This window comes from Entelurus aequoreus, linkage group LG21 (assembly GCF_033978785.1).
Source record: "Entelurus aequoreus isolate RoL-2023_Sb linkage group LG21, RoL_Eaeq_v1.1, whole genome shotgun sequence".
In the NCBI taxonomy this organism is placed as follows: Eukaryota; Metazoa; Chordata; class Actinopteri; order Syngnathiformes; family Syngnathidae; genus Entelurus; species Entelurus aequoreus.
In genome coordinates, this window is record NC_084751.1 from 8,366,100 (window position 1) to 8,381,526 (window position 15,427).

General features: G+C 41.4%; 1 protein-coding gene across 2 annotated transcripts in view; it reads right to left on the reverse strand.

The window, feature by feature from the left end:
* The window catches only part of fbrs (fibrosin), a 46,260-nt gene that overhangs the window by 15,019 nt on the left and 15,814 nt on the right, over nucleotides 1-15,427 (reverse strand). Inside the window, exons 6-15 of one of the 2 annotated variants that reach the window (XM_062030732.1) lie at nucleotides 10,847-11,171; nucleotides 10,550-10,785; nucleotides 10,165-10,466; nucleotides 10,044-10,088; nucleotides 9,827-9,928; nucleotides 8,280-8,363; nucleotides 1,556-1,594; nucleotides 1,188-1,259; nucleotides 974-1,127; nucleotides 785-865 (exon numbers count right to left, since the gene is read on the reverse strand). In XM_062030732.1, coding sequence (XP_061886716.1) covers nucleotides 785-865; nucleotides 974-1,127; nucleotides 1,188-1,259; nucleotides 1,556-1,594; nucleotides 8,280-8,363; nucleotides 9,827-9,928; nucleotides 10,044-10,088; nucleotides 10,165-10,466; nucleotides 10,550-10,785; nucleotides 10,847-11,171 — 1,440 coding nt within the window. The remainder of the gene's footprint in view (nucleotides 1-784; nucleotides 866-973; nucleotides 1,128-1,187; nucleotides 1,260-1,555; nucleotides 1,595-8,279; nucleotides 8,364-9,826; nucleotides 9,929-10,043; nucleotides 10,089-10,164; nucleotides 10,467-10,549; nucleotides 10,786-10,846; nucleotides 11,172-15,427) is intronic. The other variant, XM_062030733.1, reaches the window with a different exon arrangement.

Below are 15,427 nucleotides of genomic sequence, written 5' to 3' on the forward strand. Positions count from 1 at the left end.
TTTTTCTATTACCGACCCTGCCTTCTCTGGGTCAAAACTCTGGTTTGCTTGTTTTTTCGATTAGCGCTTTTGTGTTGTTTATATTTGCATTTGCATATTTTACTAGAATACCCTTATGGGCATTACATATATCAAAATCAAGTACCTACTGTACTGTTTACTTGTTGAAATACCCTTCAAATCCATTTTTTGCAGCAGCAAAGTGGTCATTTGGGTAGACTTTAGCTATGTAGAGGGTATTTCAACAAGTAAACAGTACAGTAGGTACTTGATGTTCATATATGTAATAATCATAAGGGTATTCTAGTAAAATATGCAGAGATGACATGTGTCAGTGGTCCACGTCAGCCAGAGAACTTTGATTTTGGGGCAGCAGCGGTAAAGTTTAAGATCCATGAAGAAAAGAAGAAAGTGAATGAATGTTATGAATAAACTGAATACATTTACATATTTTCTTTTGTATTATTTTTTGAATGAGTTAAGTAACGTTTATGACAACCTTTTGGCCAAACGACATATAATGTGAGATATAACAGGATAATGCATATATTTATCATTTGTTTTCAAAGCGGTTACAAAAAAGTGGGACCCCAAAAACTTACTGTGGGACTCCATTTTTATGACTTGAAAATTCCTAGCGCCAACACTGGGATTGTGAATGATAGGCAAAATCACCCCCCCCCAAAAGTGCATTTCCCCTTTTAGGAGGTTCCACTTATTGTGATTGCAATGCAAAGTCAGCGTGTCATGAGTTTGAGAGAGTGAAGCAAAGCGATGGACTTACCCAAATGTGCAGCCGGAGCGAGGAAAGACGAGTGCGGCGCCGACGGCGTGATGAAAGGTGCCGAGGGCGGATTGACTGCACCTGCAGCGTCATGAGAGGAGTGTTTACGTGGCGTCCGTCAAACTACTCTCACATGCCGAGAAGCGGAGAGAGCAGGGAACGTCTGACAGAAAATAATTGTGATGGAACCTGTCGCTGAGAAGAGACTCGGCGGTCTGGTCAGGTCGTGACTTGGAGGCAGAGGCCCTCCCATGGGCCCCATTGGGCCGAGTCCGCCGGCTCCTGGAAGACGAGCCAGCAGGTCGCTGCGGAGGTCCAACTTGTGAGGGTCAGCCTGCATCAGCTGGATGGAAAACAAAGAATGTAATCCTCCATTTTGGGTGTAGGGATGCTGCAGACGTACCTTGACTTTCTTCTGATGGCTGAGGATCATCCAGGCCACGTAAACATGCATAGCACACCACTTGCCAGGTTTCTGCACGACACAAGAAAGTTTACTGATAACATCTGCTGGCCGTTATTCTCAGACAAGTCTGTCCTGACGCTCTGCCTCTCACAGCTGGATGGGCAATGACTCAATACACGCTTTGTCAGTTCTTTCTAACACTAGGAGTGGGGACAGAAGAAGGTATGGGCTAGCTAACTGGTGTGCAAGGCTCAGTGAGGACAGCATTAGCGAAGCCACATGTGAGGTTAGTGCAGAGGGAATGAAGCAGTAAGAGAAGTCAAATACGCTAAGCCAAAGCATTGAAAACATCGGTTTGTGCTTACATTACTGATTTTCAACGATGTCCCAAATGGATCAGTTAGCTACGAGAGAACACAAGCGTAAAACCACTTTTAATCCACATCTGGGAAGAAGGAGGTGGCGAGTGTGACTTCACAGCCAAGGTGGAACACAACCCCAACATTTGGATTAGAGATCGACCGATATGCTTTTTTCAGGACCGATGCTGAGTATATTAGTAGTCCAGAGGGCCGATAACCGAGACTTGGAGCCGATGCTCATTTGCAGTAAAAGCTGTTTAAACATGACTATACAGGGTTTCTGTAGATGTTAGCAAATCTAATTGAATGATTTTTAATGCCACTTAAAACTAAGTCAATACCCATGTCCTAAGCAGATAGTTATTATAAGGGGTGTCAGACAATCCATTTTCCATTGAATTTTGATTCTTATTTGTAACGATTCTTTATAGATTACAAAAAAAAAATCAAAAACAACTTATTTTTTTCATCTGTCCTGTGCAGCCACTCAGACAAGTCATATAATTGATGTAGATGATCTATATCTGCTGTACAGGTTGACTTTAGAAAAGAGAAGTGTTGGATACTTCTCTTGTTGCCTTATTTGTATTTGACTTTATTAAATGTGTGGGCAGCATTTTATTAAGGAAAAACAGTTTTATTTTAAGTAATATAACATTGATCAGAGCCGTTTGTTTATTTTATGGAGTAATATGGTTAATCATAGAACTGGCACCCAATGTTATTAAAAAAGTAGTGATTTTTAATCGATTCTCGATTCTATATGGAGAATCGTTACCCCCAAGAATCGAATCATTTGGTGGCCAAAGATTCACAGCCCTAGCTGATATATATATATATACATATATATATATATACACATAAAAGCTTACAACTGTCTGTAGAGACAACATTGTAAGCATTTGACAATGATAATCTTGAATACCGTAATTTCTGGACTATAAGCCGCACCTGACTATAAGCCGCACCAGCTAAATTTAGGGGAAAATACAGATTGCTCCATATATAAGCCGCACCCGACTATAAGCCGCAGGGTTTTGATGTGTAATTAGCGTAGTATATAGGGGTTCCTGCTACCACGGAGGGGATTGTCGGGACAGAGATGACTGTTTGGGAACGCAAAGCGTCCCATTTATTAACAATAAATCTTTCAATCATTCAATCAAACTTTCACATCTTTGACATGGCGAACAGCATTCGTGCAGAGTACAAATAATACAACGGTGCAAAGTAATACAAAGTGCTCGCCTGTACGTTATCAAAATAACCAGCCTACCGGTATATGGAAAGCCAGTCTTTAATCATTGTGTCGTCATCTTCCTCCTGCGTACTATAACCACCGAAATCCTCTTCGTCGGTGTCGGAGAAGAACAGGCCGTAAATAAGCCGCACCGTTGTATAAGCCGCAGGGACCAGAACGAGGGGAAAAAGTAGCGGCTTATAGTCCGGAAATTACGGTAGTTGAAAAGTACATTAACTGTAGGCTGTAATTGTTCTAAAAAATACACTAAAGACAATTGCCAACATACATTTAAAAAAATTTTTAATATAAAGCTATTATTATTTTTTGTTGCATTTTCTTTTGTTATCCCTTGCACAGTTTTTCATGTTTCGTTTATTCTGGTATTGTTTCAATTTCTTCATTGCCGTTTGAAAATGATGGAGAACAATCATTTCTATGTATATATTTGGAAAACATGTACAGAGACATGTTAACTTGTATGTTCTGATTGTTTGAATTCGATGCATCATATTGTTGTTGAAATAAGGTTCGGAAAAAAGCGCTTTGATTGGTCATCTTGTCGATACATTACTTCCGGGGTGCACACAGCCCACTCTCGCCAACGTCGAGCTTCTCCTACGGTTTCGGAGCAATGTGCACATTAAAAGTCAACTTTGTAATACAATGATTAGTTCCAGCCGAAACATTCAAGTGAGTGTCACTACCACAACTTCACACAGGAAAATATGCGGAGGAGAATTGTAAGTAGGTACCGCCTGTGAGTACCGAAACGATTGTGGATGACTGACAAGAAGCTCACTGTGTCGGTGTAATTCCACTGTGGAATAAACATGCTTAAGTGCTGAGAGCGATGCACAGAGTGAGACCTCTGTATTCAGTATGAAAGCCGGAAACGCAGAAAGAAACACAGACATAGCCATTTATCCATGACGGCAAAGTTATCAGGTTCAATTTCCTTTAATTTTCGATTAATTGACGTACTATCAGCCCAGGACTACAATTGTAATACATTTCTAATGCCTCTGGACCAGGGGTGGGCAATTAATTTTCACCGGGGGCCGCATAAGCAACCCGAGCACTGTTGGAGGACCACACGACAATATTTCAATTCAATTTTGCTCAATATTATTTTTGATATACCGTAAGATAAATAATAATGATGATAATAATAATAATCATTAATAATAATAATAATAATTTAATTTAACCTAACTTAACTTTATACAAAAGCAGATTGCTTTTGATGGTCACTTTATCCTGCATTATCCAACATTTTTCCCCATCATATTTGGACAACCATCTGTTGTTAAAAATAGTTTTTAATCATATTTATTTTATATTGTTTTTTATATTGGTTTTATATGTAATTGTTTTTTCTTTTTATTCAGTCATTGGTGGAGCTAAGGATAATATTTGAATATTGTTTTTAATATTGTTGTGCAGCACTTTGGAAACATTTTGTTGTTTAAATGTGCTATATAAATAAAGTGGATTGGATTGTCACACCTGCCAGCTTGTCCCATTTCAGTCCTAACATGTCCAAACACGCATTTACCTATGTGAACAAGTCATTACCTGTGGTTGTCTCTTTAATTGACTGCATGGCTGCCAGCTACTCCGTGATTTGAAAGTCTGCAGTTATCCCACGTAAGAAGAAGAGCAGCTGGAGGTGTCACGTACATCAGAGCTCTCATCCAAAGTTAGCGAAAAACAGTCCACGTCTCCGGGCATACAGCGCAACAGAGTCCAATAAGCACTCCTTAATAAACTCTCCGTCAGAAAACGCCTTACTTTTTCTGGCGCTTTTGTGAGAAATGACTAAACTTGTCCTGACGGCTGCATCTCTGGGGGTGTGAAATATGGCAAAAAGTCCTTGTTGGGGTTGCAGTTTTACATCAGCCTCCCTTGCGCGCGCTTCGTCAGACACATTCCGGTATTTTCCCTCGTGTTTCTTCGTGTAGTGGCGATTAAAATGATATGTGGTACACAGCAAGCTGTGTACCACAAATTAAGCACACGGCTTTACCATTAATTTATGTAAAGAAATACTTGCCAGTCCAAAACACGCCATTCGTCATCAACTTTTCTTTTTTTAGCGCCTCATCACTTGTCTCTATGCACCTTCACTCACAGGTTCCCCCCGGACATACGGCATAAATAACACATTTCAAAATAAAAGCACCACAGTTGTATTGCGCGCACGACATAGATGTTTTTTAAACTTTATTTTGTAATTTGTTATTGCGCCGTTCAATTCACTCACAATCGCACACGCGCATACGTCCACACGGAAGTAATACAAATAACGCTTTTCAAAACAAAAGCAGCACCGTTGTATTGCACACTCGACATAGATACTTTTTGAAATGTATTTTGTAATTTATGATTGGCCTCACGCGGGCCGGACAGGGATGCGCAAAGGGCCGGATGCGGCCCGCGGGCCGTACAATGCCCAGGTCTGCTCTGGACATATCATTTAAAGCTTTTTCATGCCATTTAAGGCCTTGATTTTCGCAAATTCCATTTGATTGACTTTGAATGCTTTTCGATGACCCCTGAAAACCTGGTATATGTCAGTAAACACCTGGACAAGGCTTTAAGTTGTTTTTTAACATTATGATTTAGGTGGGACCAGTAGTGACACAATGTTTGATGTTGTGTTTACTTTATCATCAAACACATTTACTGCGCGTGTCTAAGAGGAGCATCAACATTTGCATTTCAAAATATAGGAAATATCCTGGGAAAATTGGACAAAATAGGAGATTTCTCTACATCACAATAACTCATCTACTCCATTTTATACACTTTTATAACACTTGATAGATTCAACACATTGTAAGGTTTCTGAAATATTGTCAACATTTCAATAAAAACTATTCTGGGCTCCTTCACCTAGACTATAATTGAGATTTCTTCCTGGATGTTACAGAAAGCATGAGAATGTGTGAGAATGTGCTGCCTGCTCTTCTTTACTTATATAATCATCTCATATTTGTCAGGATGTTTACAAAAAAGTTTGCATTTTTGGCAGAGATATCTTTTCTGTTTCCATTTGATTAAATCCCGGAACATGAAACTGGTGGCGCTCCTCTAATGAGCCCACGCTCCGAGTGTTGCGGACGGAGGCACGTCGAACGACTCCATCGCTGCAGTAGCAAAAACAAACAAAACGGGGCTGAGAAGACGCCAGGAAAGAAGGACAAAAACTGGACTTCCCGGCAAAAATAGAAAGTTTTGTCAAGTAAGCAGAGGAGACGCACTGTTGGCGACAAGCACTGCAAGGAGAGAAAGTGGGCCGCGGGCAGACCGGAGAAGAATATAGGAGGATTATCGACAAGGAGTCATTTTCATTCTTAAATGAATGAAATAAAAAATGGGGCTCCTGCATAAAGAGACATTTTCTCATGCAGGACAAAAGTGCTGGTCATTGAGCAGTGGTTATTACTATCTATTTCACTAATTATTAATTTTTTTAACACTAAATTAGGGTTGTACAGTATACTGGTACTAGTATAGTATTGTGGTACTAATGAATCAAAAACGGTACTATAGTCATTTTGAAAAGTACCGGTTCGCCATATTTCTTTTTTTACAGACATGACGGTGTGTCGTCGTCACGTCGTGACATTGCTGGTTTTACGAGCAGAGGAGCATGTTCGGCAGCGCACACACAGAGTACTTACAAGCAGACACAGTGTGTAGACAGAAAAGGGAGAATGGACGCATTTTGGTGTAAAAAGTAAAGATAAAGGTGAAGTTATAACACTGAAACACCCTCAGGAAGAGGTGCTTTAAGACATGGCTAGCTAGTTAGCGGCTAATGTCCATCCGCAATCGGCAGTGTTTTAGCTACTTCTAAATCACTAATCCTCACCTCCATGGCGACAAATAAAGTATGTTTTTTTTACATGTACCATTATCACTGGAGGACGAGGAATAGCTAAACATGCTTTACTACACACCGTAGCTCACCGGCGTCACAATGTAAACAAACGCCAAGGGTGGATCTACACCTGACATCCACTGTAATGATACCAAGTACAAGAGCGTATCTAATCGATACTAATATGATTCATAGACGTCCCTGGACACATGAGGACTTAAATTATGACCAATGTATGATCCTGTAACTACTTGGTATCGGATCGATACCTACATTTGTGGAATCATCCAAAACTAATGTAAAGTATCAAAGAAGAGAAGAATAAGTGACTATTACATTTTAACAGAAGTGTAGATAGAACATGTTGAAACAGAAAATAAGCAGATATTAACAGTAAATGAGCAAGTGGATTAATAATACATTTTTACAGCTTGTCCTTTATGATGTTAACAAAATAATAGGTAGATAAATGACACAATATTAAGAGCCTTTGTTTGTTTACTTTCTACTAAAAGACAAGTTGTCTAGTATGTTCACTATTTTATTTAAGGACTAAATTGCAAAAATAAACATATGTTTAATGTAACATAAGATTTTTTGTTAAAATAAAGCCAATAATGCCATTTTTTTGTGGTCCCTTTTATTTACAAAAGTATCAAAATACATTTTGGTACCGGTACTACAAGGTTTCTCATTGTATCCCATTGGGTTGAGTTTTTTCTTGCCCTGATGTGGGATCTGAGCCGAGGATGTTGTTTTGGCTTGTGCAGCCCTTTGAGACATGTGGTTTAGGGATATACACTACCGTTCAAAAGTTTGGGGTCACATTGAAATGTCCTTATTTTTGAAGGCAAAGCACTGTACTTTTCAATGAAGATAACTTTAAACTAGTCTTCACTTTAAAGAAATACACTCTATACATTGCTGTGGTAAATGACTATTCTAGCTGCAAATGTCTGGTTTTTGGTGCAATATCTACATAGATGTATAGAGGCCCATTTCCAGCAACTATCACTCCAGTGTTCTAATGGTACAATGTGTTTGCTCATTGGCTCAGAAGGCTAATTGATGATTAGAAAACCCTTGTGCAATCATGTTCACACATCTGAAAACAGTTTAGCTCGTTACAGAAGCTACAAAACTGACCTTCCTTTGAGCAGATTGAGTTTCTGGAGCATCACATTTGTGGGGTCAATTAAACGCTCAAAATGGCCAGAAAAAGAGAACTTTCATCTGAAACTCGACAGTCTATTCTTGTTCTTAGAAATGAAGGCTATTCCACTAAATTGTTTGGGTGACCCCAAACTTTTGAACGGTAGTGTATAAATAAACTTAGATTTATTGATTGATTGGTACTAAAATATTGGTATCGAGCCAACCGAACACTAAATACTGGTATCATATATGTATATATTGTACTTGCTGATGTGGTTCAGTCGTAGTGTGAAAAGAAAAATGCAGATACCGATTAAGAAAAAGGCCGATACCGATATACGTCAAAACGTCAAATATGGGCGCCAATAATCGGTCGATCTCTAATTTGTGTTGCATGGTCTACTCCAGCAATGGTGCAAACTTTGTGACAATGCTGTCCTTACCCGGGGGTCTTTTGGCTGCAGGTGGTGAGGAACCACCCCGAGGCGAGCGCTCAACTCCGGACCGGTTCCCTGAGGAACGAGAGGCTGTGACACACGCACACACAGACACACACACAGACACACACACAGACACACACAGGGCGTCAGTCAACTGAAGACATCTCCACTAGCACTGCAAGTGATAGCACGGTGCAGGTGAAAGTAAACATCACATCCTGGCGAGCGATACGATCACGGGTGGACTGGTAGAACCGCATTAGACCATAGGAACACAGCATCAGAGTCCATCATTACTTCCACACGTGTATTGTTTCCAAATAAAACACTCCCTCGTCCAACCAAACTATCCAAAATGCTCTAGTATGTCCATTGTCTTATCTAATGCATACATTGTTCTTTGATCGCTATAAGAAACATATGTTTAAACGTATCATAAATATTTCTATTAAAATAAAGCCATATAATGACATTTTTTGTGGTGGCCTTTATTTTGAAAAGTATCAAAATAAGGCCAAATTAAGAGCCTTTGTAGCCTGTATGCAAATAGAAGGTGTCTAGTACGTTCATTATCTTATTTACAGTGGTGGTTAAATGTTTACATACACGTGTAAAGAACATCATGTCATGGCTGTCTTGAGTTTCCAATCATTTCTACAACTCTTATTTTGTTGTGATAGAGTGATTGGAGCACATAGTTGTTGGTCACAAAAAACATTCATGAAGTTTGCTTCTTTTATGAATTTATTATGGGTCTACTGAAAATGTCAGGGTCAAAAGTATACATACAGCAATGTTAATATTTGCTTACATGTCCCTTGGCAAGTTTACCTGCAATAAGGCGCTTTTGGTAGCCATCCACAAGCTTCTGCTGGAATTTTTGACCAGTCCTCTTGACAAAATTGGTGCAGTTGAGCTAAATGCGTTGGTTTTCTGACATGAACTTGTTTCTTCAGCATTGTCTACGCGTTTAAGTCAGGAATTTGGGAAGGCCAATCTAAAACCTTCATTGTAGCCTGATTTAGCCATTCCTTTACCACTTTTGACGTGTGTTTGGGGTCATTGTCCTGTTGGAAAACCCAACTGCGCCCAAGACCCAACCTCCGGGCTGATGATTTTAGCTTGTCCTGAAGAATTTGGAGATAATCCTTCTTTTTCATTGTCCCATTTACTCTCTGTAAAGCAACAGTTCTATTGGCAGCAAAACAGGCCCAGAGCATAATACTACCACCACCATGATTGACGGTAGGTCTGGTGTTCCTGGGATTAAAGGCCTCACCCTTTCTCCTCCAAACATATTGCTGGGTATTGTGGCTCAATTTTTGTTTTATCTGACCACAGAAATTTCCTCCAGAAGGTCTTATCTTTGTCAACAAGTGTATGTAAACTTTTCAACACGACTGTATTGCATCAATTGTTCTTTGATCACAATAAGAAAGATATGTTTAATGTATCATAAATGTTTCAATTAAAATAAAGCCTTTTCTGTTGTGGCGTTTATTTTGAAAAGTATGTACGTACATTTGGTATGGGGACAACACGAGTCTCACCTTTGGCTGGAATGCTCCTTGCAGAGAGCTGAAAGGCCCGGTGGGAGGGATCACGGGCTGGATATTGGGCACTGAGGGTGGCGGCGGGTACTGTGGGAAGAACTGCAACAACACGCACACAGACACAGACACAGACACACACAGACACACACACACACTTCATGGTCACGGAGCTGCAAGTAGAGTCAAGCAGCAGCAACATATGTGTGGGACTTACAGGGTGCCGATACAGCCCTTCCATTTTTCCTGGGTACTTATCGAACTGAGAAGACAAAAAAAGCAGTGAGAGGGTTAAAAGATGTCAACCTTGGGGACGATTTGACAAGGACGGCGCTCACCAGTGGGGGTGCAGAGGCGGTGGGGTGCAGGAAGGGTGTGAAGTGTTGGTGTGTGTGCGTGTGTTGGTGCTGGTGGTTGTGCTGATGGAACTGGAAGGCCAGGGGCTGGATGCTCGGCTGGTTCTGGGAACTTCGGCCCGTTGATCCCGGCGTGGAACTCGACGCCGACGGCCCGCTGGGAGTGGAGCGTCCCGTGGCGCCGCCGCCGTTGCTGCTCTCGGCCCCCGGAGCGCTGCGTCTGCCCTCGCGCTCTTGGGTGTTCAGGAAGTGCGAGTTCAAATTCTGACGCAGCATTTCCTGGTCTGTGGCAAAAAGCGTTGCATTGTGTTAAAGACAATTTGAAGAATCTACACGATGAGACGCCTGGTGGCGTTTCATGTCGTACCTGCCGCTGTAGAGTGGGAGGGGCCTTGCAGCAGTGGGGGTGGGGGAGGGAGGCCGGGTGAGGAAGTGAACAAGGCGCCGGAGTTGGCTCGAGACGGAGGTCGGAGGGGGCCAGAGGAGCCTGCGCCCCGGATGTAAGACATGGACACACTGGTGGAGGGCGTCGGGGGCCGCATGGAAGATGAAGACGAGGCAACGGATGAAACTGAAGATGGCGGTTTGGCTGGCGTGCTGCTCCTGAAGACAAACAGATTGTGTTTGTACCAGTTCACGGTCAAAACCTGCGGCGGGCGCTGACCTGCTGTAAAGGGAATGAGAGGGTCCCGCCAAGGTGAGGAAGGGCTTGGGCTTGGACAGCGGGGGGCTGCCGTTGTGGCGGCCGCCGTTCCCGTTCATGGCGCCGGGCCTGGGGAGCGGGCCGGCTGCTGTGACCGGGGAGCGGGCCGGCCGGCAGGAGAAGGAGGTAGAAGACGAAACCGGCTCTGGGAAGTGCGGCTCCAGGTTTTTCTCCTGACTCCGCTCCAGGCCCGACACTCTGGGCGTCACCATCAAGCGAGGGACGCCATTCCGCGCCGGCACCGTTGAGGAATTTTTGCTGACAGTTGAGGGCGGCGGCTCCACCACTAAATGACAACAAGCATAAACAATTTCTCGTATCACATGGCATTACTGAGAGCAGCATCTTCTCTGTTGATGACGCATTTAAAAGGGTCCTATCATGCAAACATCTTCAGGCATGTGATTTGAACTTCATGAAAAAGACTAAAACCCAGGTCCAGGTCCCTGGTCCCCCCCTTCCCCGAAGCTCCTGGTTTTTCAGCAATTGAACATGCAAACATTTGCACAAAAATAAGCACCATTTAAAGATGTTTTAGCGTTTAAAAGAATTGAAAAAGGATCAACAGAGTTGACATAAATACATTCATCCAAATGAATCACTGTCTGTTTCAGTCACTATGTTATTGAGTCACTACAGTAATTATGTTCACATCCACAGGAACCACATGGGTTAGCCTACTCTATACAGTATTTACAACCTTACTAGTGTTCACTTCACAGCCACAGATGGTTCATCTAGTTATTGACATTATTGACACATTACTTTGCTTCATTCACACATTACTTTGGCCTATTTTCTATGATGGCTCTGACATGAGCCTTCCTGGCAAAAAATAGCAAAAAAGCACAATTTAAAGATGTTTTAGAGTTTAAATAATTGAAAAAGGATCAACAGAGTTGACATAAATACATTAATCCAAATGAATCACTATGTGTGTTTCAGTCACTATGTTATTGAGTCACTACAGTAATTATGTTCACATCCACAGGAACCACATGGGTTAGCCTACTCTATACAGTATTTACAACCTTACTAGTGTTCACTTCACAGCCACAGATGGTTCATCTAGTTATTGACACATTACTTTGCTTCATTCACACATTACTTTGGCCTATTTTCTTTGATGGCTCTGACATGAGCCTTCCTGGCAAAAAAATAGCAAAAAAGCACAATTTAAAGATGTTTTAGAGTTTAAATAATTGAAAAAGGATCAACAGAGTTGACATAAATACATCCATCCAAATGAATCACTATGTGTGTTTCAGTCACTATGTTATTTAGTCACTACAGCAGACCTGGGCAAATTAAGGCCCGGGGGCCACATGCGGCCCGTTAAGCTTTTCAATCAGGCCCGCCGGACATTCCCAAATAATTTTTTTAGATCTTTAAGATGGAAAGTGTAGCTGCCATTATGATGTGCAGTGATGATTTCTAATGACCGTAAGTCTTGAACTATACGAAGTATTTCAATGGTTGGAATCTGCGCTTTTGCACTATATACAAGTTACTATGGTAATCGAATTAGTTACTATGGTAATCTAAGTCACAGCAGCTCAGACGACGCACCAAGCTGTTTGGGCGGGTAGCGTTTCCACAGACGCGGAAAGAGATTTTCACAACAAAGTTCTAAAGCTTAGTGATATTTCAGATATATCAGATCGTAGGTGGGTTTATTTTGTACCCTTTGTGTTCATATTTCACTCGTTCTTGCATTTTTGTTGCGTTTCACTTGATTGTAAAATATGTCGATCGAAAGGGGGTGTGACATTCATATTTTGTCAATATTCCGTGTTTTATCGTTCATAGAAAAATGTAAAATTCCATTACGTTTTTTAAGGCGGTCTGTCATAACGTTTTTAGCATTCAAGACATTATTGTGAGGTTTTGTATTAGTGTTCCTAAAAACAGATATGCCGGCCCCCAGACACATTTTTTCTCTAAATGTGGCCCCCGAGTCAAAATAATTGCCCAGGCCTGCACTACAGTAATTATGTTCACATCCACAGGAACCACATGGGTTAGCCTACTCTATACAGTATTTACAACCTTACTAGTGTTCACTTCACAGCCACAGATGGTTCATCTAGTTATTGACATTATTGACACATTACTTTGCTTCATTCACACATTACTTTGGCCTATTTTCTTTGATGGCTCTGACATGAGCCTTCCTGGCAAAAAATAGCAAAAAAGCACAATTTAAAGATGTTTTAGAGTTTAAATAATTGAAAAAGGATCAACAGAGTTGACATAAATACATTCATCCAAATGAATCACTGTGTGTGTTTCAGTCACTATGTTATTTAGTCACTACAGTAATTATGTTCACATCCACAGGAACCACATGGGTTAGCCTACTCTATACAGTATTTACAACCTTACTAGTGTTCACTTCACAGCCACAGATGGTTCATCTAGTTATTGACATTATTTACACATGACTTTGGCATTATTGCTTTGATGGCTCTCACATGAGCCTTCCTGGCAAATTTCTGAGCAGCTTGCATTTTCCTTTTTGTTTCTGCTTTAGTGGATTCTGCCTTGGATTTTATAGCCAATTTCTGTCTCTTTGACTCCCTCTCCACTTGTAACTGCTCCAAATGCAAAAATCATAAAGAGTACAAACAATGTTTATTCTATTAGCGAACTTCCTTTATCTGAATAGCCATTTGTGATTTATAGCATGAAATAACATATCTCATTACAGGAAAACCGTTACTCATTACGGGAAAACCGTAGTTGTTGGCAGGTTTGGCATAGAGACGGATCAAGATTTTAACACACATTGTAGATCGAAAAAACATAATTAAAAACAAAAATTTTTTATAGAGATGAAAAAGACGCACTTCCGACTATAGACGTAAAAATCACATGCCTGCGTATTGGTACCTGTTTTGTGTATTTAGGATCCGTACAAGTCCCGAAAAAGTGAAATCAAAGCATGGAGGCATGATGGAGATATTTATAAAACAATCTTTCCTTCCTTCATCCTTTTCTCTAACACCTAAAGCCGATGTGCGTGCCTGTGTTACGTACATACGTGTGTAATTATGTCATTACCTGGGAGAAGGCGTGATATGCTGTGTAAAATACAGTGGAAAGTTAGCGCCCCCTAGGCACCTGTGTGAATGTTGCAAATAGCCCCTTTAACACAGGGATCAGTATGAGTACTAATAAGATTGTAAAATAGCGGACGCAGCAGCCACTTTCTCTCCTTTTGTTTGTACATGTTTCTAGACATCTGTTCCTTTTTGTTTCGAGACATCTTTTGTTCCTTTATGTTTTTGGAGTTCCACGTCGCAAAACCGAGCAAACAGTCGGAAGTTGATGTTCGACGCTGACAAAAGCACTTTATGGACTTTAAAACTACAGAAGTTAGGCCTCTTCTGGCGGCCTCCAGCCCCCCTACTGTGTGAGAGGCTGACCCGGCTAAAACCTACAGGCCGGTTGTTTCACCCATACCCGTCAACCCTCCACCAGTAACTCCCGTATTTTGCTCTCCCTTTTTGAAGTTCTCCCGTGGAAGCAATCGGTAAATATAAGCGACCGCAGGTCACATGATTCAATTAAATCAGATCAAGTGTGATGGATGGACAACGCTGGAGAAGGTATCTCTGCCAAAACCACAAATTTGTGTCAATATTTTGATAAATAGGAGGCTTATTCTCAAGTAGATCAATGTCAGACACATCATTTGTGCAACACCCGTTTGAAGGGATCACACGGGGGGAAGCAATGATGTGAGCATGAAAACTCTCACAAGCATGAGAAGTCCACAATGCTTTTGTGCTGTCGTGTATGCTGAGTGTTATTGTGTAAGGTTGACACCATTTGTTGTGCCGCTACACCAAATTACCAAATGGAAAGTCACTTATTTTACCAGGAAAACTCCTGTATTTTGAAACGCAAATTCCATCGTTTGCTCCCTGGACAACAACATAAACCGTGACTGCATTCTGGTAACTCACGTATGGAGATGCGTATCTAATCGTCCATCACAAAGATGTACAACCCGACTAGCTTGTGTGCTTGTTAGCTCCTAGTAGCCTATAGCCTGGCTTGTCTACCTTTTGTAGATGCCTTGGCTAAAATAGAAAATGTTTTATTGGATGACATTTAAGTTAAAGTTAAAGTAGCAATGATTGTCACACACACACTAGGTGTGGCGAAATTATTCTCTGCATTTGACCCATCACCCTTGATCACCCCCTGGGAGGTGAGGGGAGCAGTGCGCAGCAGCGGTGGCCGCACCCGGGAATCATTTTCGGAGTTTTAACCCCCAATTCCAACCCTTGATGCCGAGTGTCAAGCAGGGAGGTCCCTTGATGCAGAGTGTCAAGCAGGGAGGTAATGGCTCCCATTTTTACAGTCTTTGGTATGACTTGGCTGGGGTTTGAACTCACGACCTATCCATCTCAGGGCGGACACTCTAACCACAAGTAGATGTTAACTTCAAGAATCGGAGGTCTTATACCGGACAATTTACATGCTAGCTAATATAAACCGATACTTATACGATATACGATATCAATATCGCAG